Source organism: Larimichthys crocea, unplaced genomic scaffold, assembly GCF_000972845.2.
Source record: "Larimichthys crocea isolate SSNF unplaced genomic scaffold, L_crocea_2.0 scaffold148, whole genome shotgun sequence".
In the NCBI taxonomy this organism is placed as follows: domain Eukaryota; kingdom Metazoa; phylum Chordata; class Actinopteri; family Sciaenidae; genus Larimichthys; species Larimichthys crocea.
In genome coordinates, this window is record NW_020852030.1 from 599,743 (window position 1) to 626,590 (window position 26,848).

The window sequence follows — 26,848 nt, forward strand, 5'->3', positions numbered from 1 at the left end:
TGACAACACGTGCAGGATGCAGGTTCGATTCCCTACCTTGGTAATGCGTGGGTGGCTGCAGCGCAGGTTGTGTCGGCCGTGGTGCATCCAGTTCTGTTCGGGTGTCGGACAGTGTTGCCGTAGGAGACACTTCCTGGTTTCAGTGCACCACCCACATTCGAAGGTGGGCGGAGCTTTGAGACACTGACCACAGCTGGAGCGCTGAGCCTCGCACTTATACAGCAACGCTGACCGACGCAAACATGAAATATAAAACTTTAATCAACAAAGAAATCCAACAACAAGTTTCAATCACATTCAAAGCAGTGAAATAATATAGATCTCTATAACAAACAGTCTTATTGTTGTTTACCTTTCATAGTCGGCGGCTTGTCGATGAAGAAATCTCCGTCCCAGACAATCGAGAAGTCCACGGGGAGATCTCCAGCCTCGTCGCCTTCGTACCAATACTACAGAGACACAGAGGCGCATTTAAATATTTTGACACTTTTTAATTGGGAAACAGAAAATTAAATTCCGTGTTAATTATGATCCAGAAGACATTTTAATTAAAGGAGGAGATACACAGCGTCTGGGAGGAGAGCCTCATTAGAAAACAACATACAGTATATACTGAATATAAGTGCACACATGCTGAGCGTTCATCATGTGTGCATACATCAGCCAATCACTGATCAATATGAGCAGCTAATATCTGACATTTACAGCACTGTTCAGCTACTGGTACCAAATGTGACTAATATTAGATAACTAATGTTTTTACAGCCACATGAGCCTGAGCTGTTCAGACGACGTCACTGATGCTACATGCTCACTGAATATTTAATTCATACACAGCTGGTGTTTCTGCAGACAGCTCTGCTGCAGCTGATGATACAACAGATATTACGAATACTAATACTAATACTAATACTAATACTGATACTAATACTACTGAAGCAAATACACAGTGAAAGTGTCAGCAGAGCCTCATACAGCTAGCAGTACTGTAGTACTCCAATCCTGTCCATTAAGGATAAACTCCGCTTTAAAGAAAGGGATGGAAAATACACACACACACACACACACACACACACACAGCAGAGTGCTGTTGTCATGGCGGCTGCAGGTCTCCATGGTAACCAACAGAAAGCAGTCGGAGAAACAACATAATGGATTTAGAGCTGATGGGAACCTGATCTACCTGCAGCTCTCATCCGAGATAAACAGGAGGGTGTTAATGGAACAAAAAATGACTGTGTGTGTGTGTGTGTGTGTGTGTGTGTGGGTCGTCTTTGTGAGATGAACAACACATCATCTCTGCTGCTGAAAAGAGAAGAGAGAAAGAGAAAAGGCTGTCCTGAATATGTCAGCCCGACTCCAATGGTACCAGATAATCTGATGCCACACACACACACACACACACACACACACACACACACACACACACACACACACACAGTGAAATTAGAGAGTGATGTTTCCATCGATGTGTCTTAATGATTCTGGTCTGCTCATTTTATTAACGTAGAGCTGCTACACTCATCTACAGCCGGGCCAAAAGAACAGCTTCAGAACTTTATTCAGTGATTTTGGTGAAACTGGATCAGAGGTCATACACAATATATTTGCTGCCATGAGCAGCAACAGAACCGGGCTCAGCAGCAGGACTATACCGTGTTGAAGCCCAGCCTCTCTGTCTCTGTGTTCACTGTTAGACCGGACACTGCTGGTTCAGAGGTTCTGTCGCTGTGTTCACTGTTAGACTGGACACTGCCGGTTCAGAGGTTCTGTTGTAACTGTTGTAAGGACATTGTAACATGGACTTCTGGATCCAGCCTCAAGTGGACGACAAGAGGAACTGCAGTTTGTGACACTTCCTGCTGATGCTCAGTCTCAGACTGAAGCACAGATGACGACCGAATACGTAACTTTGGGAGACGAGTATCAAACTTCAGTACTTGGTGCTGCATCACGGTGGTTTGTGTGTGTGTGTGTGTGTGTGTGTGTGTGTGTTCAGCAGCCTGAGTTATGATGCTGCTCTGTTGGGCTCAGCTGGCTGCTTTTAATGGAAAATCAGGGCATTAGACACACACACACACACACACACACACACACACACACACTCATCTCTCTCTCGATTGGTCTTCCACATATTTCAGCTGTGTGGTCATCACTCTAACACACACACACACACACACACACACAGAGTTATGAATAATGTGGTCGTTCTTGCAGCTCTGCAGAAAAGATCATTTTAATATCAACGCTTTATTAATTGAAGCCGTGTGTGTGTGTGTGTGTGTGTGGTTGTGTGCGTGTGTGTGTGTGTGTGTGCGTGTGTGGTTGTGTGTGTGTGGTTGTGTGTGTGTGTGTGTGTGTGTGTGTGTGTGTGTGTGTGTGTGTGTGTGTGTGTGTGTGGTTGGATGAAGAAGTTTCTGCTGAGCAGGGACAAACTGAAGTGGAGCTGCTTCATGAAACGTGTTAGAGAGTCGGCATCAGACAGGAAGCAGAGTTCAGTTTACCTCCTTGGACCACTGCTCTGGTCCGGTCCGGCTGCTGAGCCCGGTTCTGTTAGCATGCTAACGTCATGCTATGCTATGTTATGCTGAAGCTCTGTGAGAGCTGAAGCTGTCGGAGGACGTCAGAGGGAAAAGCTGCAAATATATTGTGAATAAATCTGATCCAGTTCAATAAAGTTCTAATAAAGTTCTAACACTGAAACCCCACCGGGCCCGTCTGTGGCACGTTGTCTTCAAACCCACCGGGAGCGTTTCAGAAGCCAGCAGACTTTGGTTACTCGCTCAGATCCTGCTGGATGTTCTTCTGAACATGCTACATGTGTGCACGTGCTACGTAGTTCTTTAGTTTGGCTCTCAGGACGCTGGGTTCCTCATGGTTCCTTGTGGTTCCTCATGGTTCCTTGTGGTTCTTTGTGGTTCCTCGTGGTTCCTTGTGGTTCCTTGTGGTTCTTTGTGGTTCCTCATGGTTCCTCGTGGTTCCTCGTGGTTCCTTGTGGTTCCTTGTGGTTCTTTGTGGTTCCTTGTGGTTTCTTGTGGTTCCTCATGGTTCCTCATGGTTCCTTGTGGTTCCTTGTGGTTCTTTGTGGTTCCTCATGGTTCCTCGTGGTTCCTTGTGGTTCTTTGTGGTTCTTTGTGGTTCCTTGTGGTTCTTTGTGGTTCCTTGTGGTTCTTTGTGGTTCCTGTTTTTTTTTTTTTCTTTGGTTCTTTGTGGGTTCTTGGTTCCTGTGGTTCCTATAGTCTCCAAAAGTAGATTGGGAGCCAGAGCTTTCAGCTATCAGGCTCCTCTTCTGTGGAACAACTACCATTCTGGGTTCAGGGGCAGACACGGCCAAACACCTTTAAGAGTAGACTGAAGACTTTCCTTTGATAGAGCTTATAGTTAGTGCTGGCTCAGGTCATCCCTTAGTGATGCTGCCATAGGACTAGACTCAGGGGACGTCTGTCTGTCTCTCTCTCCTGTCTGTCTGTTCTCTCCTGTCTGTCTCTCTCTCTCCTGTCTGTCTGTCTCTCTGTCTGTCTGTCTCTCTCTCTCCTGTCTGTCTGTCTGTCTCTCTCCTGTCTGTCTGTCTCTCTGTCTGTCTGTCTCTCTCTCTCCTGTCTGTCTGTCTCTCTCCTGTCTGTCTGTCTCTCTCCTGTCTCTCTCTCTCTCTCCTGTCTGTCTCTCTCTCTCTCCTGTCTGTCTCTCCTGTCTGTCTCTCCTGTCTGTCTCTCTCCTGTCTGTCTCTCCTGTCTCTCTCTCTCCTGTCTCTCTCCTGTTCTGCTCTCTCTCCTGTCTGTCTTCTCCTGTCTCTCCTGTCTGTTCTCTCCCTGTCTGTCTCTCTCCTGTCCTGTCTCTCTCTCTCCTGTGTCTGCTCTCCTCCTGTCTGTCTCTTCTCTCTCCTGTCTCTCTCTCTCCTGTCTGTCTCTCCTGTCTGTCTCCTCCTGCTCTCTGTTCTCTCTCCTGTCTGTCTCTCTCCTGTCTGTCTCTCTCCGCTGGGTCTTAATGTCACAGAGCTGGTGGACACTGTTGGTGAGTGGTGAGTGGACTGTCGTCTCCATGGTAACCGCTGCCCAGCCGCTGGGCCTGTCGCTATGGGGTCAGAGGTGCCTGGCAACAGCAGCATGAGTGTGAGTGTGTGTGTGTGTGTGTGTGTGTGTGTGTGTGTGTGAGTGTGTGTGTGTGTGTGTGTGTGTGTTCTGAAACATCCACTCGACTGTTCAGAGGAAACTGAATGAGAGTGTTCACAGTGATTCACAAAGACATGAAGACAGTCATGAAGTCTGATCACAAACACTTTAAAGTGGATTGAAATGTGAGTGAGTGTGGATGTGTGTAGGAATGACATGTCAGTGTCATGTCGGTGTTCAGCGTGTCTGATTGATCATGTGACATTTAAACATCGTGGTGAACTCTCCACATTTGATTAAAAACACATTAAAGTGTTTAAATCCTGCTTCTGTCTGCTGCACACACACACACACACATACACACACAATGCTTTTATTTTGAAGAACAGAGGCTGTGTGTGTGTGTGTGTGTGTGTGTGTGTGTGTATGTGTGTTGTCGTACTAAACGGCCAATTTCCACTGGGAATAGTAACTTAATTAAATACAGACTGTAACACACACACTGACCATCTGTGTGTTGCTGTCTGCGTTCAGTAGCGTAAAATATACGCGCGTGTGTGTGTGTGTGTGTGTGTGTGTGTGTGTGTGTGTGTGTCTGTGTGAGGCGTCTTCAGGGCGGGATTACCGACAGGAAGACAGATGAAGGACAGGAAATGAGTGTGTGTGTGTGTGTGTGTGTGGATGCATGGTCGCGGTGTCATCTCAGTAAAGGACAGTAATCAATCTGCAGTGTGTGTGTGTGTGTGTGTGTGTGTGTGTGTGTGTGTGTGTCACACTCAATACTGTCTGTCTTCCTGTCTGACCTCTGACTCCTGCAGGTCACTCGGTCACGCCCACCCTGAGGTCGCCGTGACAACCAGAGTGATGAGGGGGCGTTCTGTTCAGTCATCTCTTGGCCAATCAGAGTCAAGCAGCCTCCATCTTTTTTTAGCGCTAAACAAACCCACTTCCTGTCCCTGTGTGTTCTCTGAGCAGCAGTGCATGCTGGGTAGTGTAGTGCGGCGTGTCTCACCGAGGTGTTCTGACACTGGATGCAGGATGAGTTGAAGCGGACGGCCGGGATCCGCTGAACCTTCCCCTGGATGTTAAAGACACACTCGTAGTTCTTCTGACCGGACTGAGGCTGAGGGAGGTTACGAGCTCGCAACGTGATTGGACGAACCATCCCCGCAGGGACCAGGATGTCAGAGGTGGGGAGGATCTGAGGACAGCCCTGCAGAGAGACAGACAGGTGAGTTAATCCACAACCAGGTGGTCTACAGCAGACTAAGCTGATCAGGTTTAAAGGACGGTGTCGTCTGCATAGAGGAGGAGTCTCCATACACTCACTGATGCTTCAGCCCAAAAAAGACGACGACATTAACCTGTTATCATCTCAATAATCATCTCAATAATCATCTCAATAATCATCTCAATAATCATCTCAATAATCATCTCAATAATCATCTTAATTATCTAAATTATCTAAATTATCATATTAGAACATTTAATGTAGCAGTGTTAGCATGTAGCTAGCCTCCATCCAAACTGTTTACACGTTCGACTTCATGGAGACTTCACGGATAATCATGAACATATACTGAGACAAAGCCTGTTTGTACCCAGCCACACTGCAACACACAGACACACACACAGACACACACACACACACACACACACACACGCTGACAAAGGCAGATAGCTTATCACAGTCTGTCATCACTGACTGAGGACAGAAACACAGTCAGAGTGTGTGTTCAGTAATGGACAGCTGGTGACAGATCCAAGCTTTGAACACACACACACACACACACACACACACACACACACACACACACACAGAGTTACTGTCTCTCTCTGTGGGGTGAAACATTCATTAATGAGCGTCACCGCGGTAATTAATTGCCTTGTGACTGACAGGAAGACCATTAGCTCCACAGGAAGTGGACCAGAGCACAGCGGACAGCAGCCGAGACTGTGGATCCAGAGAGTGTGTGTGTGTGTGTGTGTGTGTGTGTGTGTGTGTGTGTGTGTGTGTGTGTGTGTCATCAAACACTCGGCTCACCTGTGACAGACTCTGTGACAAACATGGTGACGGGAACACGAGACAGAAATCATTTTGACATCAGCACGAGTCTCAGTTTAAGACAGAGACAGTTTTCATTCACTGACTGAGGTTGAAGTCAGCGTGACATCACGACTCATCTGCATATTTAAACACCTCAAGTGTCTCCATGAAATCTGTCTCTACTCTGAGGACAGAGTCCTCAGCAAGCAGACAGGAAATGATCCACAAGACCAAAACAAGCTGCTGAAAGAGGCTAAAAAGCTGATCACTGCTTCATCACATAAACCTTTTATTATATCAGAGTGTTTATCCCTTCATGTCTTCATGAACTTCCTCCGAGGACACAAATAAACAGATAAACTAAGTTTAAGTCTGTCAGACTGTAAAGAAATGAAATAAATCTCTTTTTGAGTCGTCCTTCTGCAGCTGCTCTCTCGCTCTCCTTCTTTCTGCTGACTGCTTCTTTTTGTCTTCAGCTCGATGAACGAGCGTTCAGAGCGGCTCCTCGTTCTTCGTCGTTAACTCTGAAAGACTTTTAACCTTGTTCGATAAAGGTCAAACACCAAAGAAGAAATCCATCCGCCCTCCTCCTCCACCCTGAATCCTCCTCTCAGACTCTCGCCTCTCTCTTCTCTCCTTCCCTCTCTCTTTAGTCAGTCTAATTGCCTTGTAATTAACAATAATTGCAGTGATTGGACGGTTTCATGTCAATTAAGTGGCTATTCATCTCCTCTTATCCAATTAGCCAATCAGAGGTTGTTATTGTCACCCTGTAATGAAACAGAGCACCAATCACGTCAACGAGACACCCAAACAACGAGAGCCATACTCGAGATAACGAGCAGGATGAGAGCAGCTCGTTAGAAGTAATCTGTTACTCATGGCGGGTGTAATCGTACTGCTGGTCAGTATTATGTGTACCTTTATGTGTACATATACACACCTTCAGGTAGTTTACCTGCTGACCTGTCGACAGCTTGTTCATGTTCGTTCATTTTCTTTGCAGACGACCGTCTTGTATTTTCTAAAGTCATCAAATCTCAGGTCTACACCCAGAACAACCACGCTGGTCTGTGTCTGAAGCCCATTGGTTCCTGTTACTACTTCCACACTGTCATCATCCAATCAGATTCCGCCCATGTCTGTGTTTTATTTCTTATGTTTGTGTTCGTGTTGTAGTCTTTACAGATCTTTGATCTGCTGTGTCTTTGGTGTGGACGGTGTGTCACAGACAGGTTCAAATTCACTTTGTTTCCTCTCAGCAGACGATTCTTAAATCACATCTGTCACAGAGTCCTTGAACGCACCACCAAGGAGAGTGTGTGTGTGTGTGTGTGTGTGTGTGTGTGTGTGTGTCCTTCACTGTTGACCTGAAGCTTTACTGTTGTTTACTGAACCATGTAATGACAGACGGAGCGAGCGGCTCTGACCTCCATCGACTCTCCTCCAGCTTCAGCAGCTGAAAATCTATAAATAACTAAAATAACTGTGAAAATATTAAAATAATAAAAACACGATCTGAGTGTGTGTGCAGCCTGAGAGGCGAAACTCAGGTGACACATGAAGGTGACACAGTGTGTGTGTGTGTGTGTGTGTGTGTGTGTGCGTGTGTGTGTGTGTGTGTGTACCTCCATGTTGCTGACCCGGCCCTCCTGGAACGAGCAGTCCTGCAGGTTGTTGGTGCAGATGTGTCGATATTTACACCAATGACATGGGAACACGCTGCTGACACAGGAAGTACACCTGAGGGGGAGGAGACAGACAGGGGGCGGAGTCAGGATCACCTGTTCATTCATATTCAGGTGTTTCATTGTCGTGTCACTCGTTGCCCGCAGAGGATGAACCATCGCTATGAGACGACAGCAGACGTGTTCAGACCAATCATGGTGCTGTGTGCAGCGCTGTGGGCGGAGCTACAGGTGTCTATGTCGCTCGACCGCAGCTGTCTCTCTCTCTCTTCAGGCCACGCCTCCACCTGGACTACTGAATCCACGTGCTGCTCTGATCCGTCCTCTGTGACCTCGTCCAGGTCAGAGTGTACCTGCTTCCTGTCTGCACACCTGAATCCTCCTCGCCTCACACGTTTAAAGACACTAAGCAGGTGTGTGTGTGTGTGTGTGTGTGTGTGTGTGTGTTTTAAAGCGTCCCAGCGGACAGACCGAGTGTTTCTGTATCCAAGGCACAGAGCTGCTGTTACCATGACAACCAGCGAGCCTGCCACACAGATTATGTTACCCACCTCAATCTGAGCCCCGAGGGGAGAGGAGACAAGAGAGGAGAGGAGAGGAGAGGAGGAGACAAGAGAGAGCGGAGCGGAGGAGAGGCGAGGGGGGAGAGAGAGGGGAAGGGAAGAGAGAGAGGGAGGAGAGAGGGCAAGAGAGGAGAGGAGGAGAGAGAGGAGAGGAGAGGAGGAGAGAGGAGAGGAGGAGAGGAGGGAGCAGGAAGGGCGGAGAGCCAGTGCAGCGAGGTTGCGTGATTGTCTGACTTTTACGAGTTGAGCACAGAGCAGTTTTAGTATATGATGAAGCTTGGTGGTGATGAAGTGATGTCCGGTTTCCTCATCTGTGGACCTCAGGCTGAGCTGGACCAACTCGCTTCTCTCACCTGAAACACAACACACACCCTCATGATGCATGAAGACAGGTACACCTGCGTTGTGTGTGTGTGTGTGTGTGTGTGGGTGTTTCTCACCGTAGAGACTGTGGTATTCGTATGTGGGCAGCTCTCTCAGTGACGGTGACAGACACATCACCTGACCCTATGTCCGTTCACCTCTCCAGGTGTCTCACTCAGCTCCTCGAACACACAGGACACGCCCCCCCTGACAGCCGCCGGGAGGGGACGTTCTGCACTCGAATGGTCAAATTACGGAGAGGAGAGGTGACACCTGCGACCGATGACATCATCATCAGACAATCAGACAGGTTGTGGGGCTCGCAATGCCATCTGATTGGTCGCTGACAAATTATTACCTTGATAACTTTTTGTTGTATTTTTCAGGTGATGTCACTTCTGTTAAACAATGAGTTATCACGCACTGTCTTGTGTGGTGTGTGTGTGTGTTTGTGTGAGTGTGTGTGTGTGAGAGTGTGTGTGTGAGAGAGTGTGTGTGTGTGTGTGTGTGTGTGTGTACCTGTGTTGCTGGCGAGGTGACGGACATGTTGCTCGGGGTAACGGAGATGTCGACACATTGGTCCAGACGGGTGTTGAAGTGCTGAGGCTCCTCCCACTTGTCACATGCTTCCTGTCTGGAGCACCTGGAGGGGTCAAAGGTCAAGGCGGGGTTACATACTGAACACACTGTATACACACACCTGTTTAGACACACTGTATACACACACTGTATACACACACTGTATACACACACCTGTTTAGACACACTGTATACACACACTGTATACACACACCTGTTTACACACACTGTACACACACACTGTATACACACACCTGTTTACACACACTGTACACATACACTGTATACACACACTGTATACACACCTGTTTACACACACTGTATACACACACCTGTTTACACACACTGTATACACACACTGTATACACACCTGTTTACACACACTGCATACACACACTGTATATACACACCTGTTTACACACACGGTATACACACACCTGTATACACACACTGTATATACACACCTGTATACACACACTGTATACACACACTGCATACACACACTGCATACACACACTGTATATACACACCTGTATACACACACTGTATACACACACTGCATACACACACTGTATATACACACCTGTATACATACACTGTATATACACACCTGTATACACACACTGTATACACACACCAGTTTACACACACTGTATACACACACTGCATACACAAACTGTATACACACACTGTATATACACACCTGTTTACACACACTGTATACACACACCTGTTTACACACACTGTTTACACACACTGTATACACACACTGCATACACACACAGCATACACACACACTGTATACACACACTGTTTACATACACCTGTTTACACACACTGTATACACACACTGTATATACACACACTGTATATACACACTGCATACACACACTGTATACACACACTGTATACACACACTGCACACACACACACTGTATACACACACTGTTTACATACACCTGTTTACACACACTGCACACACACACACTGTTTACACACACTGTATATACACACACTGTGTACACACACTGTATACACACACTGCACACACACACACTGTATACACACACCTGTTTACACACACACTGTTTACACACACTGTATATACACACACTGTATACACACACTGTATATACACACTGCATACACACACACTGTATACACACACTGTTTACACACACTGTATACACACACTGTATACACGCACTGTATATACACACCTGTTTACACGCACTGTATACACACACTGTATATACACACCTGTTTACACGCACTGTATACACACACTGTATACACACACTGTATACACACACACACTGTATACACACACTGTATATACACACACTGTATACACACACACTGTATACACACACTTGTTTACACACACCTGTTTACACACACTGTATACACACACTGTATATACACACACTGCATACACACACTGTATATACACACACTGTATACACACACACACACTGTATACACACACTGTATACACACACACTGTTTACACACACCTGTATACACACACTGTATACACACACACTGTTTACACACACTGTATACACACACCTGTTTACACACACTGCATACACACACTGTATATACACACACTGCATACACACACTGTATATACACACACTGTATACACACACACACTGTATACACACACACTGTATACACACACACTGTTTACACACAGTGTTTACACACACCTGTTTACACACACTGTATACATTTTATATTGTATTCACTAAATAACATTATTATTTTAGAAACATTAGACCATTTAGAAATCATTATATTTGGATATTTCACAGTGTGTCAGGTGTGTGTGTCACACACACACACCTGACACATACACCTCATCAGGCTGCAGTAACGATGTTTCTCTCTAATTAACAATAGGCGGTGAGAACGAGGGAGGAAGATGAAAAGAAGCTGCTGTTACCGTGACAACACACAGCATCATCATCATCATCATCATCATGGTAACACTCTCCTGCAGGTCCTACATCTCCCAGCATGCCTTTCAGTTCAAGTCAGTGAGCAACTGTGTGTGTGAAGAACACGTCAACAAGCTCAACACTGAGCTCTGTCAAAGGCTTTTATTTTGAAGGGGAAGCTACTTGATGCTAATCAATCAGTAGAAGAACTTCCTGTACCTGAACATCAAAGAGAGAGAGAGAGAGAGTGTGTGTGTGTGTGTGTGTGTGTGTGTGTGTGTGTGTGTGTGTTCTCATGAGGCGTCATTAATGTTTCCATGAATGGTTCACACACACACACACACACACACACACACACACACACACACTTTGACAAAAAACAGACCAAACCCTCTTCTGCCTTCCTATTGGCTGTTGACCAGCTGTGAGGTCACAGAACAACAAGAGACACCATATCTCACAGCTGACACCTGAACACACACACACACACACACACACACACACACGGATGACATCATCTCTGACATCCTGAACTGTCTCTCCCTCGAGGTGGCCGACCAATCAGAGAGCTCCAAACTGTCCCTGAGCTCCAAACAGATGTTCAAAATGTTGCATTAAATATTTCAGATCAAACCTTTAGTTTCCTGTCAGCTGAGAGAGTCTGAGGAGCACGAGAGTTCATCTGCTGACTCTATCTATGTATTCATTCATGTATTTATGTGGACGTTATGGACACGCAAGCAGCAGAAGAAGAGTTCAGCACATCATAACGAACTAACTCATTAATCATCTGTTAAATCCTGTTGATGCTGCACTGACTAATGATCAGGTCAATGTGTCTGTTAGCTGCTGTTAGCTGCTGGTAGCTCAGTCTGTTAGCTGCTGTCAGCTGCTGTTAGCTCAGTCTGTTAGCTCAGTCTGTTAGCTGCTGGTAGCTGCTGGTAGCTCAGTCTGTTAGCTGCTGTTAGCTGCTGGTAGCTCAGTCTGTTAGCTCAGTCTGTTAGCTGCTGTCAGCTGCTGTTAGCTCAGTCTGGTAGCTCAGTCTGGTAGCTGCTGGTAGCTCAGTCTGGTAGCTCAGTCTGGTAGCTGCTGGTAGCTCAGTCTGGTAGCTCAGTCTGGTAGCCTGTGATGACAATAAAAGGCTCTTACTTGTTGAAGAGGACACACCATCCACAGTGAGGGTCTCCTGATCCGAGACAGTCTGAACAGCTGCTGTACTGCTCACAGCTCTCCACTGGAAGTCTGGTTACCTGAAACACACGCAACACGTTAACCGACTGAACAGAACCACAGCTTCAGAACTTTATCAGAACTTTATTTAACTGGATCAGTTTTATTCACAACATGTTTGCAGCTTCTCTCTCTGATGTCCTCTCTGTGATTCACACACTTTCTGATGGACACTTCAGCCAGCTCGTGTCATGATGATAGAGAACCAGCTGATGAACATGAAGCTGGTTAATGTGTTTAACTGATGACACTTTGTTATTAGTGATTGGCTTTGTATTGATTTCATGCTCCGTTATACACAGAGGTTTGGTGGTTTCCCACGGACAGCAACAGCCTCTGTCTGTCTGTGTGTGTGTGTGTGTGTGTGTGTGTGTGTGTGTGTGTGTGTGTGTGTGAGAGAGTGAGTATCTTTTACCCATAAGTCATTGCAGCAGGGAGACAGTAAACAGTGAAACACAGAGGACACTCTGTCTGTCTCTGTCTCATTCAGATGGTCACACATGAATACATTCATTGTCACACACACAAAGACACACACACACACACACACAGAGGGAGGCCTGTCTGACCTCATTATCAGGTTTTCTTTTAAAGACGTCTCGTCTGTGCTTCATGTAGAAATGTGCTGAGCTGACAGTCCTCACTGTCACAGTTCATTCACACACAGCTACATCATCAGCTGATCATAAACCTCATCAATATACAACCACGAATCAAAACAATAACTAACCTTCAGACAACATTCAGACAACCTCATCATACTTAACAGTGAGCTAGTGTTTCTGTAGCGTTGTCAGAACGTTCCAAAACAAACATATCATCAGTCTGAAGTGAACTAAAGCTCCCTGCGCTGTCCCTTTAAGAAACATGACACCTGAACAATTCATTACGTGTCCGTGACAACACGAGATAAAGGACGTCACATGACCACAGACTGATAAACTGTTTATATAATCCATAAAGAAACTGTGTTTATATAATCTATAAAGAAACTGTGTTTATATAATATATCAAGATAAACTGTGTTTATATAATCTATAAAGAAACTGTGTTTATATAATCTATAAAGATAAACTGTGTTTATATAATCTATAAAGATAAACTGTGTTTATATAATCTATCAAGATAAACTGTGTTTATATAATCTATAAAGAAACTGTGTTTATATAATCTATCAAGATAAACTGTGTTTATATAATCTATAAAGAAACTGTGTTTATATAATCTATAAAGAAACTGTGTTTATATAATCTATCAAGATAAACTGTGTTTATATAATCTATAAAGAAACTGTGTTTATATAATCTATCAAGATAAACTGTGTTTATATAATCTATAAAGATAAACTGAGTTTATATAATCTATAAAGATAAACTGTGTTTATATAATCTATAAAGAAACTGTGTTTATATAATCTATCAAGATAAACTGTGTTTATATAATCTATAAAGATAAACTGTGTTTATATAATCTATCAAGATAAACTGTTTATATAATCTATCAAGATAAACTGTGTTTATATAATCTATAAAGATAAACTGAGTTTATATAATCTATCAAGATAAACTGTTTATATAATCTATAAAGATAAACTGAGTTTATATAATCTATAAAGATAAACTGTGTTTATATAATCTATAAAGATAAACTGTGTTTATATAATCTATAAAGATAAACTGAGTTTATATAATCTATAAAGATCAAACACTCAAACAGCTGTTTGTGATATCAGACATGAGAAATGATAAAAATGTTGAAAAACTAACAAAACAAACACGTTTTGTGTGTGTGTGTGTGTGTGTGTGTGTGTCTGTCATCAGCTGTACAGGAAGTAACAGTTGATAGTTGAAATCAGCTCTGCTTCCTCTCAGTGGTACAATAAGAGCGCTAACATGGGACACACACACACACACACACACACACACACACAGCGTTTGGTGGCGCCAGCTGAACAATATTCACATTCACAACTTCCTGTTGCAGATGTTAAAACAACAATTCATATTATGACACACACACACACACACACACACACACTGACATTGATTTACTGTGTGTGTGTGTGTGTGTGTGTGTGTTAAACCTTCAGTGACCCTCTCATGTAATATTGTGATTATACAACAATTTCCAGCTTCAATAAAACATTTAATTAAAACAGATTCTGTCCCCTCTACACCTGGACCTGTCTCACCTGTCTGTCCCCTCTACACCTGGACGTGTCTCACCTGTGTGTCCCCTTTACACCTGGACCTGTCCCACCTGTCTGTCCCCTCTACACCTGGACCTGTCTCACCTGTCTGTCCCCTCTACACCTGGACCTGTCTCACCTGTGTGTCCCCTCTACACCTGGACCTGTCTCACCAGTCTGTCCCCTCTACACCTGGACCTGTCCCACCTGTGTGTCCCCTCTACACCTGGACCTGTCTCACCTGTGTGTCCCCTCTACACCTGGACGTGTCTCACCTGTGTGTCCCCTCTACACCTGGACCTGTCTCACCTGTGTGTCCCCTCTACACCTGGACCTGTCCCACCTGTCTGTCCCCTCTACACCTGGACCTGTCTCACCTGTGTGTCCCCTCTACACCTGGACCTGTCTCACCTGTGTGTCCCCTCTACACCTGGACCTGTCTCACCTGTCTGTCCCCTCTACACCTGGACCTGTCCCCCCTGTGTGTCCCCTCTACACCTGGACCTGTCTCACCTGTCTGTCCCCTCTACACCTGGACCTGTCTCACCTGTGTGTCCCCTCTACACCTGGACCTGTCTCACCTGTGTGTCCCCTCTACACCTGGACCTGTCTCACCTGTCTGTCCCCTCTACACCTGGACCTGTCCCACCTGTGTGTCCCCTCTACACCTGGACCTGTCTCACCTGTGTGTCCCCTCTACACCTGGACCTGTCTCACCTGTGTGTCCCCTCTACACCTGGACCTGTCCCCCCTGTGTGTCCCCTCTACACCTGGACCTGTCTCACCTGTCTGTCCCCTCTACACCTGGACCTGTCTCACCTGTGTGTCCCCTCTACACCTGGACCTGTCTCACCTGTGTGTCCCCTCTACACCTGGACCTGTCTCACCTGTGTGTCCCCTCTACACCTGGACCTGTCTCACCTGTCTGTCCCCTCTACACCTGGACCTGTCCCACCTGTCTGTCCCCTCTACACCTGGACGTGTCTCACCTGTGTGTCCCCTCTACACCTGGACGTGTCTCACCTGTCTGTCCCCTCTACACCTGGACGTGTCTCACCTGTCTGTCGCTCAGCAGGTAGATGTACTGATGGTCTGGACTGAACACCATGTCTCTCAGGATCGGCTTCCCTTCCACCACCGTCACCGTCTCATACAGCAAAGCATTCTGGGCCGGCGGGGGGATCCCATCCACACGGATCTGAAACACAGAGAGCAACGCGTTAGCTGCATGCTAACAGAACACATTTAAATCAATGAGCAATGCTAACTGCTTTGAAACAGACAGAGATTCAGACCAATCAGCAGCTGTGTTGATGCTGCACAGACCAATCAACAGCACCAGGATTCACCTACTGTGGACCACCACAGACCTCCACAGACCTCCACAGACCACCACAGACCACCACAGACCATCACAGAGCATCACAGAGCATCAATGATCAAACCAGCTGCACACACACACACGATGAAGATGATTATCATCATCTTCATCGTGTGTGTGTGTGTGTGTGTGTGTGTGTGTGTGTGTGTGTGTGTGTATGTATGTATGTGTGTGTGTGTGTGTGTGTGTGTGTGTGTGTGTGTGTGTGTGTGTGTTGATGAGGAGACGACTCGTCGGTTTGAAAATGGAGCGACTAAAATAAAACTCCCCAAATCTGCCTCCACCTCCTCCTGATGTCTGACCCAGAAAAACACCACAGAGAGGAGGAGGAAGAGGAGGAGGAGGAGGAGGAGGAGGAGGAGGGGAAACAAGGAAACAAGGCTGGAGAGAAGTAAAAGGAAAGAAAAGAAGGAAGGTAGTTAGGAAAGGAAACAAATGAGGAAGAAAGAATAAGAAGGAAGAAAGGAAAGAAGGAAAGAAGAAAGGAAGGAAGGAGGAAGAAAGGAAGGAAGGAAGGAAGGAAGGAAGGAAGGAGGAAGGAAGGAAGGAAGAAATGAAGGAAGGAAGGAAGGAACGAAGGAAGGAAGGAAGGAAGAAATGAAGGAAGGAAGGAAGGAAGAAATGAAGGAAGAAATGAAGGAAGGAGGAAGAAATGAAGGAAGGAAGAAAGGAAGAAATGAAGGAATGAAGGAAGGAAGGAAGGAAGGAAGGAAGGAAGGAAGGAAGGAAGGAAGGAAGAAATGAAGGAAGGAAGAAAGGAAGAAATGAAGGAAGGAAGTGTGTGTGTAGTTCTCTGTGTGTTAATTTGCTGTCTGCTCATTAAGCAGCCGAGCTTAATTAGAACTGACGAGACACAGACACAGACACACACACACACACACACACACACACACACAGACACACACAGACACACACACACACACACACACGATGTCGTCTTCTTCAGAGGAAACAAGAGAAGAAGAGTGACAAAGGAAGTGACCTCTGACCTCTGACTGCCAGCTGAGAGTCAAATCATCAACACACACACACACACACACACACACACACACACACACACACACACGTGACCTTTAACCTCTCACCCTGAGACAATCTGTCTGCTGTCTATTGTATTGTCTGACTGTGTGTGTGTGTGTGTGTGTGTGTGTGTGACAGTGTGTGTGTGTGTTACAGTGTGTGTGCGTGTTACAGTGTGTGTGCGTGCGTGTTACAGTGTGTGACACAGGAAGTGAGCAAACAGGAAGTCAACACTTAAAAGGTGCCAGTAATCATTTTATAACTGACAGTTCTCACACACACACACACACACACACACACACACACACACACACTCGGAGGTATTGCATTACAGTGGAATGTCAGGCAGCTGGCTGCAGGCCTGTGTGAGTGTGTGTGTGTGTGTGTGTGTGAGTGTGTGTGTGTGTGTGTGTGTGTGTGTGTGTGTGTGTGTGTGTGTGTGTGTGTGTGCCTTAAACACACACATATATGACCAATGGCTGTGGTAACAGATCTGATTACACACACACACACACACACACACAGCTGTTACGTCCTATAATTAGTGCGTTAGCTGAGTGTGTGTGAATATTAACAGACTGATTAACACAAACACTGTGTGGACAAAAGTATGTGGACAGCTGAGCATTCCTGCATGCGTGACGCTCTGACATGTAACGTGTCACTTCCTGTCAGCTCAGGTCTGTTTCCTGTTTATCATCAAACCTGACTTCAAAAAAGAAAGTTTGAAACTTTCAGTCACAGGAACATTCAAAAGAACTGAAGAGGCTCAAACTACGGAAGCCCCGAGAGGTCAAACGTTTTGATTAATGAAGTCGTTAACAGCAGAACACCAAGCAGTGTCCCAATACTTTTGGCCATACTTCAGATTTGAAGGTTCTGTCGACACATTAGTGTCTGTTAGCGGACTCTCACACACACACACACACACACTCACACACACACACACACACACACACACACACACACACACACACACAGTTAGCATGCTAAGCTCAGGTTTCATCAGCTGCTGCTGCTCGTTAATGTGAACTCGTTTAAAAACACGTTTTCCTCGACTCTCTCTTGAAGCTGACAGACGAATGTTAACGAGCTGACGGAGCAGAGGACGAGGACTCACTCTGTAATTAACAAACACTGAATCTGACGTTAACGATGATTTAGGAGGAGGAGGAGGAGGAGCAGCAGTGAAGGCTGAAACAGGGTTAGGTGAGGGGGGGGCAGTTAACCCCAAAAACACACACACACACACACACACACACACACACACACACACATTTGAACAACATTTCTGTCTGGGCTTTTATTTTGGTAGTTTGTTTCCTCTTGTGACCTTTGACCCCTCTGAAAATCAGCTGATCGATGATTTTAGTCAATCAATAAACTGATGATCAATCAACTGTCGATCATCATCACCATGGCAACAATCAAATATGACAGACAGTCTCTTTGGGGAGCTCACAGATTTGCTCGTTACATCATCTCCATGGCAACCGTATAATAATTAATCCACCTCTGTGTGTGTGTGAGTGTGTGTGAGTGTGTGTGTGAGAGTGTGTGTGTGGTGATGCAACAACATCTATCCTTCACTATGTAGGGCAGAGAGATGATGCAAAAGGAGAAAACATGAGGAGGGGAGGAGGAAATGAGGAGAGGAAAGGGGAGGAGAGGAGAGGAGGAGAAGAGAGGAGGAGGAGGAAACGAAGAGAGGAGGAGGAGAGGAGGAGGAAACGAGGAGAGGAGAGGGGAGGAGAGGAGGAGGAAATGAGGAGAGGAGAGGGGAGGAGAGGAGAGGAGGAGAAGAGAGGAGGAAACAAGGAGAGGAGGAGGAGAGGGGAGGAGAGGAGAGGAGGAGGAAATGAGGAGAGGAGGAGGAGAGGGGAGGAGAGGAGAGGAGAGGAGGAGAAAGATACAAAGCAGCTGCTAACTTGGAGACCAGCTAACAGCTGAGGAACTGTTTTTGTTATTATTTTTATGACATGAACAAACAAGAATCTGATCATCTGTTGAACCTGTTCATTGTTTTATTTTGAAACTTAAAGTTTGACAGACAGATGAACGTCAACAAGAAACAGTCGACCAATCAGGAGAGACTAACAGAGTCACAGTGATCCAATCAGAGTGAAGACGATGAGTTAACTCAGCTGTGATTTGATTTGAGGCTGAGCGCTGATCTCAGATCAGATTCATCTGTTTCCTGTCAGCAGACTGAAGCTACAACGACCAATCAGACGACAGATAAACAGCAACCACCAATCAGACGACAGATAAACAGCAACCACCAATCAGACGACAGATAAACAGCAACGACCAATCCGACGACAGATAAACAGCAACGACCAATCAGATGACAGATTAACTACAACAACCAATCAGACGACAGATAAACAGCAACGACCAATCAGATGACAGATTAACTACAACAACCAATAAGACGACAGATAAACAGCAACGACCAATCAGATGACAGATACAGCAGACCATAACGAGGTGAAGATCGTTAACTGTCCTCTGACTTCAGTGCTCGTTCGGTTAACTGATGATCAGTTTGTTTGATTGGAGCTCGTTAACAGAGACTGAACGAGCTAATAAATATCTGTGTGATGAAACACAAGGACACACACACACACACACACACACACACACACACACACACCTCCTTTCCTCTCCTGGTGTTAAACTCTCCCTCCTCTTCCTCTCTTTGTTGATGTGACCCAGTTTCCTCCTGATGAAGATGATCAACATATTGATCATTGATCACTGACCGACACCGTTTCTGTTTTTACAACATATAGAGATGATTTACTGCAGTGAAGTCATCGTTAACGTTTCCATGGAGACGCTGATGCTGAATAAAAATGACATTTAGTCTGAAAGAATCAAAAAAGAACATTTCACTTTAAACCTTAACGTCGTTTGTCACGTCTTTTTAACGAGTTTAAAGAGACAAACAGGAAACTCGTTTATTTATTTAGTGACGAGTTAAGCAGCACTTCCTGTGGCTGTTTCAAAATAAAAGCACGTGGCTGTCTTTTCATTCAAATATTAAAAAACATCAAACAAACTTTGAATTTCTTTAATCAATTAAAAAGCTGCTTCGTTAACATCAAGGTCTCACACACACACACACACAGTATGTCAAACACACACACACTTAAGGTTGTGTGTGTTGTTTTCAGAAGTCTAACCATGTTCAGATTTAGACTGGGTGTGGCAGCAGCTCCCTGCCTCACCACACACACACACACACACACACACACAGTTTTATTTTGTAGACGAGCCATGAAAGAGGTGCTCACTTTTCATTCAGACCACACACTGTTTTACTACTGTGTGTGTGTGTGTGTGTGTGTGCGTGTCGTCTTTATAGATTTTGCTGTAAAACACACTAAATAAGGAGACAGAGGACGAGAGACACAAACAGAGAGAGGACAGACAGGAAGTGAGACAAGATGATGATGTCATTTCCCAAGGTGAGTCCTGACACACACACAAAGCGGTGATAAAATGTGTGTGTGTCGTATTTATCGGAGACTCATGACTGAGAATGAGGAGTCATTTATCAGCTCACACACACACACACACACACACACACACACACACACGTTGTGTATGTTTATTTGAAGCTCCACCATGTTTGTAGTCCTGACTCTTCCTATCGCCTAAATATGGTCATGGACGTGGATCATCAGCTGACCTGAGGCAGGCCGAATGACGGCGCCCACCTGTCAGTCAAAGCGTCCCCGCTCTTAACCCTGCATAACTTTAAGCCTTAATATAATGTGAACAGGTGAGTTGTATATAAATTCACCCTCAGTACAGTTGTCATGAACGGGGAAATTAGCTACAGAGACCAAAACTGTTTTTTGTACCAGGCTGTAAACATGTTTATTTCTGCTGTGAAGTTGGACATTTGGACATGGGGACTTATGGAGACTGACTCACTGCTGGATGATGAACATGTTGTAATAATCCACGTGCAGCCTGAGGAGCTGCAGCTCAGCTGATGGTTGTGATGAACGAGGTCGACTCGCTCCGGGTGTCTCAGGTGTTTAAAGGTGCCTCCTAAACACCTGCATCTATTACTGTGGCAGCCAGAGAGCGAGCTGCAAGTCACTGCATTCAATAATTACAGGAAACACACACACACACACACACACACACACACACACAGGCCTGGCACCCTGCCACACACACTCAGAGGTCAAACAGTTAGGTAAACAGAGTAAATCATTACTGTGCTCTCTGACAGGTTCAAACCCGTTAGCACCCCAACGCTAACACACTAGAGATGCTTACAGCCGGTCCACACACACACACACACACACACACACACACACACACACACACACACACACACACAGAAACAAAGGACCCAGCCTCTCGGGGCCGTCGAGCCTCGCCCCGTAAACATGAAGCTCGTCGTGTTTTTCCTCAAACATTTTATAGCCTGGCTGTAAACGACGAGCTGAGCTACTTTAATGATCCACGAACCACGACACGCCACGTGTGTGTGTCTGTGTGTGTGTGTCTGTGTGTCTGTGTGTGTCTGTGTGTGTGTGTCTGTGTGTGTGTGTGTCTGTGTGTGTGTGTCTGCAGCATGTTTCATCCATGTGTACATGTGTTAAAACATAAGAGAGCCGTTAGCATTAGCACTGACTGTGTCAGCAGCCTTAAACAAGTGACAGCAGGAGCTGATCCCACATCTGTTTCTAACTAGAACATCTGGAAACACTCACACACACACACACACACACTCACTCACGACTCCAAGTTGACGTTTTGACACCTCATTGATACCTGGCTGCCAAGCTCCGCCCCTTTCATTTCAACACGCACACACATGACGATGGCTGAATCACACACACACACACACACACACACACACACACACTGTACAGCCTCTCAGTCACCCGTACTGAACAATGCTCAACTTGCCAGACAGAACCAGTAACCCATTTTAACTCAAGAGCCCCGGGCACCGTGACACATACACCAACCACACACACACACACACACACACACACACACACACACACACACACACACACACACAGGGGGGATTTATAGGCGGCTGCTTGGTCCCTTATGGCAGCAGCTCGTCCAGGCAGAGGCATAAATCTAGACCCAGGCTTCATACACGGCCTGTTCTCCCTGATCCATTCAGAGGATATTATTGGGGAGGAGGAGGAGGAGAAGAAGGGGGAGAAGGAGATTGAGGAGGAGGGTGACATCAGATTGGGACCTTGAGACAATGACACAGCATGTACAGCCATGAGCACACTGCTAACAGGAGCTGCTAACGGCTAACTGAGCTAACGGCTAATTCAGCTAACTGCTAACTGAGCTAACTGAGCTAACGGCTAATTCAGCTAACTGAGCTAACTGCTAACCGAGCTAACTGCTAACGGTTAATTCAGCTAACTGAGCTAACTGCTAACTGAGCTAACTGCTAATTGAGCTAACGGCTAATTCAGCTAACTGCTAACTGAGCTAACGGTTAACTGAGCTAACTGCTAACTGAGCTAACTGTTAACTGAGCTAACGGCTAATTCAGCTAACGGCTAACTGAGCTAACGGTTAACTGAGCTAACTGCTAACTGAGCTAACTGCTAACTGAGCTAACGGCTAACTGAGCTAACTGCTAACTGAGCTAACGGCTAATTCAGCCAAAGGCTAACTGAGCTAACTGCTAACTGAGCTAACTGCTAACTGAGCTAACTGCTAACTGCTAACTGAGCTAGCTTTCCTCTGCATGTTTTTACAGTGCTCTGCTGTAAACGTGGTTAGAGACCACAGACTGATCTCAGGTCTGTTACTAAAATATATTTTTAATCTCCATAATTAACAGTCCAAACGTCTCAGGTGGGCCAAACCAGGATAAACACACCCAGACCAAACCAGACCAGCCTACATGTGGACACTGTTAGCTAACGTGGTCTTTACAGATTATATAAACACAATTTATCTTTATAGATTATATGAACTCAGTTTATCTTTATAGATTATATAAACTCAGTTTATCTTTATAGATTATATAAACTCAGTTTATCTTTATAGATTATATAAACTCAGTTTATCTTTATAGATTATATGAACTCAGTTTATCTTTATAGATTATATAAACTCAGTTTATCTTTATAGATTATATAAACACAGTTTCTTTATGGATTATATAAACAGTTTATCAGTCTGTGGTCATGTGACGTCCTTTATCTCCTGTTGTCACGGACACGTAATGAATTGTTCAGGTGTCATGTTTCTTAAAGGGACAGCGCAGGGAGCTTTAGTTCACTTCAGACTGATGATATGTTTGTTTTGGAACGTTCTGACAACGCTACAGAAACACTAGCTCACTGTTAAGTATGATGAGGTTGTCTAAATGTTGTCTGAAGGTTAGTTATTGGTTTGGTTTCATGGTTGTGTATTGATTACTGACGGTGGCTGATCAGGTTTGTTATCAGCTGACAGTACCCAGAATCCTCGGTGTGGCGTGCTGTGATGTCATCAGTCAGACAGTAAATAAAGGCGTCTCTGAACTCGCCTGTTTATTTTGCTTCCTGTTGTTTATTTGATGAGGAAGAGACTCGTACTGCACGTGCTCAGTAGCACAGAGAGGTCACCACGTCTGTGCAAAGACTGAGCTCACCTGAGAGTGACTCTGTGATGTCACTGTGATGTCACTGACATACGCCGCATACCTTTTAATGTGCAGATAATCAAACACACACACACACACACACACACACACACACACACACTCTTCTGAGGTATTTGATTGGCTGATCTGCCGCTACCTAAATCTCCAAATCAGGAAGAGGAGGAGGGTGACTCTTCTGTTGCCGCAGTAACCGCCAATCGTCTCTAATCTAATTTACAGCCAATGAAAACAAAAACAGCAGCTGGTCCTGAACGCAGCGCAAACACACAGCCAGGTGTGTGTGTGTGTGTGTGTGTGTGTGTGTGTGTGTGTGTGCGCGCTGAGCCCAGGTGTCAAACTTCCTCCTCCAATCACACACCAATCAACTTCATCAACTTCAGTTAATATCCAACCACCAAATATCTTTGCTTATGCTTGTGTATCACAACATTAAGCCAATCAATGAGCTCCGTCTGCTGAGCAAGTGATTTGATTGGCTGGCAGCCCAGAGCGATAATTAGCTACAAAGTTACTACAGAGTGACACCAGCTGAAAGTTAGTCAGTCCTTTGCAAACGGCTCTTGTGGCCACAAATGTCACTCTACAGAAATAATTTCTACATAGAAATGTAGGAAAATTCGTGGGCTACGCAGCGATATCACTGCTGAAGCTGTCAGACTTATAGTTTTGGCGGGAGACGCACTGATGCTCCAGGATCACCCACCGACAGCCCCATCTACTCCCATGTAAACTGGAGAGGAGAAATTTCCCAAAGGAGCACGGGGCACCTGTTCTTTCTCTCTCTCCCCAGGTCACATTTTTTAACTTCACACACTGAAATTCAGCATTCACATGGTCGACAAGATGAGGATGCTCACGGTCATTTGGGCTTTTTGATACCACCTACCGTTTGGCATTAGTGTCCACTAGTTGGAGGGGCTTCATTTAGAGATTTTCTGTGTCTCTCAGCAGTCACTCACACACAGACAGAGCACAGCTGCAGTTAATTGCTCTGACCTGCAGCTGACCCTGGTTGCTCGGCAACCTCAAGCTGCCTTTGACTGACTTTGTTGAATCTCTGTGCTGCTGCAGTGTCAGTAATAATGTCTGTGTGTGAATTTTATACTTTATATTTTTTATCTTTTTATTTAAAGATTTGTGACATGAAACCAGTTTTCTGACACGTTCTTAATAATCTGACACACACACACACACACAGTATTGAAGGTGGAGGAGTGAAGGTTAGCCGTCAGGTGAGACGTGCAGGTGTCGTCCAAACAGAAGTGAATGAGTAATCATGTGATCATTGTGAAGATCTGCTCTGAGCTGTGAAACAGGTGCAGCGTCTCCTGATAATAATAATAATAATAATCATGATGATCTTTGTGAATGTGAATGAACAGATTAACTTCCTCTCCTCGTCATGTTTGGAAGAAGCAGGTGCAAACACACACACACACACACACACACACACACACACACACACATCACTGTTAGCAGAATAAAAGCTTCAATTCCCCGTCGCCTCATTAGCCAATAATGGCTCCGTTCCCTCTGAATGCCACAGCTGATTGGCTGACTCATCTCTGCTAATTCACTTTGTGCTAATGGAAAAGAGGAAGAGGAGGAAGAGGAAGTGTTCTTTTATCCAGGAAAACATAGAAACATCTCTCCGATGTCAGAAATCTGCACATTTCTGACACAAAGAGTCGTCGGCTGCGTGCCAGTTGGACGAGCATGAGCAGTGCTAACGGAGCCAGCAGCAGCGTTAGCAACCGTTACTATGGTAACAGCAAAACTCTTAGAAGAAGTCAGATTTTAGTCTGATAATCAGCTGAGAAGACGCGAAGACGCGACTCAGAGATTCAAAACAAAAGAGTGCCTGATAACACGTGATGTCACTAATCCATCACAGAATGAAACCATAGCATCGTAACGTTAGCATCGTAACGTTAGCATCGTGACCACACACACTTTGAATCTCTTCGTTGTGTTTACGTGTTTACGTGTTTACGTGTTCCGTGACCTCACATTAAATAACACTGTGTTATGTTGTAACAGCGTTGTGGTTACGTTCTGCTCCATCAGGAATCAGCTGATCGACCTCCTCAAACCTGACAGAGACCTGAACACATCCTGAGCTGTGATTGGACAGCAGACTGTGTGTGTGTGTGTGTGTGTGTGTGTGGGAGGTGCGGTCAGTGCAGCGTGTCTCCTCTCCCCTCAGGGCTGTTTGTTTTGGACGCTGAACAAAGAGCTCCTGACACACACACACACACACACACACACACACACACCCATCCTCGTGGGACGCCCCCCTCCAGCTTCCTGTCGCCACGTTCTTTCTCAACACGCTGATGACATCACTCTCTCTCCGAGCCAATCGGCTGTCAGATCAGCTGATACGAATCCAACACTGATAGACTCCAGTACTACCGTTACCATGGCAACCGGATCATCCTGCAGGGCTCAGAGTCGGAGCTCAGACCCGGTCCGTGGCGGTGCAGACAGGTTTCAGTGTGAAGCTTCCAGCTCAGAGCTGATGTGATTCTGTTGTTAGAGGAGACAGACCGGGCCGAGGTCCAACAACACACTCTGCTGCTGCTGCACAACACACACCGCCTCAAACCAGGCCAGAACCTGAAGCATTCTGCTGCCACGGTCAGGTTCTGTTAACTGGGTCCAACACAAATGGACCCAGATTCTACTTCAAACAAAGCAGACCGTTCAGACACATGAGAGCGCCGCCGGGTCGGATTTAAAGGGACAGTACAACACATACAAGTCTGAGGTCTGCTCAACTGTGAGCACAGGAGGAGGAGGAGGAAGAGGAGGAGGAGGAGTAAGAGGAGGAGGAAGAGGAGGAGGTGGTGAAGGAAGAGGAGGAAGAGGAGGAGGTGGTGAAGGAAGAGGAGGAAGAGGAGGAGGTGGTGGAGGAAGAGGAGGAGGAAGAGGAGGAGGAGGAGGAGGTGGTGAAGGAAGAGGAGGAAGAGGAGGAGGTGGTGGAGGAAGAGGAGGAGGAAGAGGAGGAGGAGGGGGAGGAAGAGGAGGAGGCGGGGGAGGAGGGGGCGGAGGAGGGGGTGGTGTGGGGGGA

At 45.7% G+C, this 26,848-nt stretch overlaps 1 protein-coding gene across 1 annotated transcript in view; it reads right to left on the minus strand.

Moving 5' to 3' along the window:
* The window catches only part of plxna3 (plexin A3), a 70,173-nt gene that overhangs the window by 18,662 nt on the left and 24,663 nt on the right, over positions 1-26,848 (minus strand). Inside the window, 9 exon segments of the mRNA XM_027275545.1 lie at positions 37-227; positions 353-449; positions 5,122-5,322; positions 7,785-7,899; positions 8,648-8,718; positions 8,964-9,020; positions 9,290-9,413; positions 12,445-12,545; positions 15,771-15,911. Coding sequence (XP_027131346.1) covers positions 37-227; positions 353-449; positions 5,122-5,322; positions 7,785-7,899; positions 8,648-8,718; positions 8,964-9,020; positions 9,290-9,413; positions 12,445-12,545; positions 15,771-15,911 — 1,098 coding nt within the window.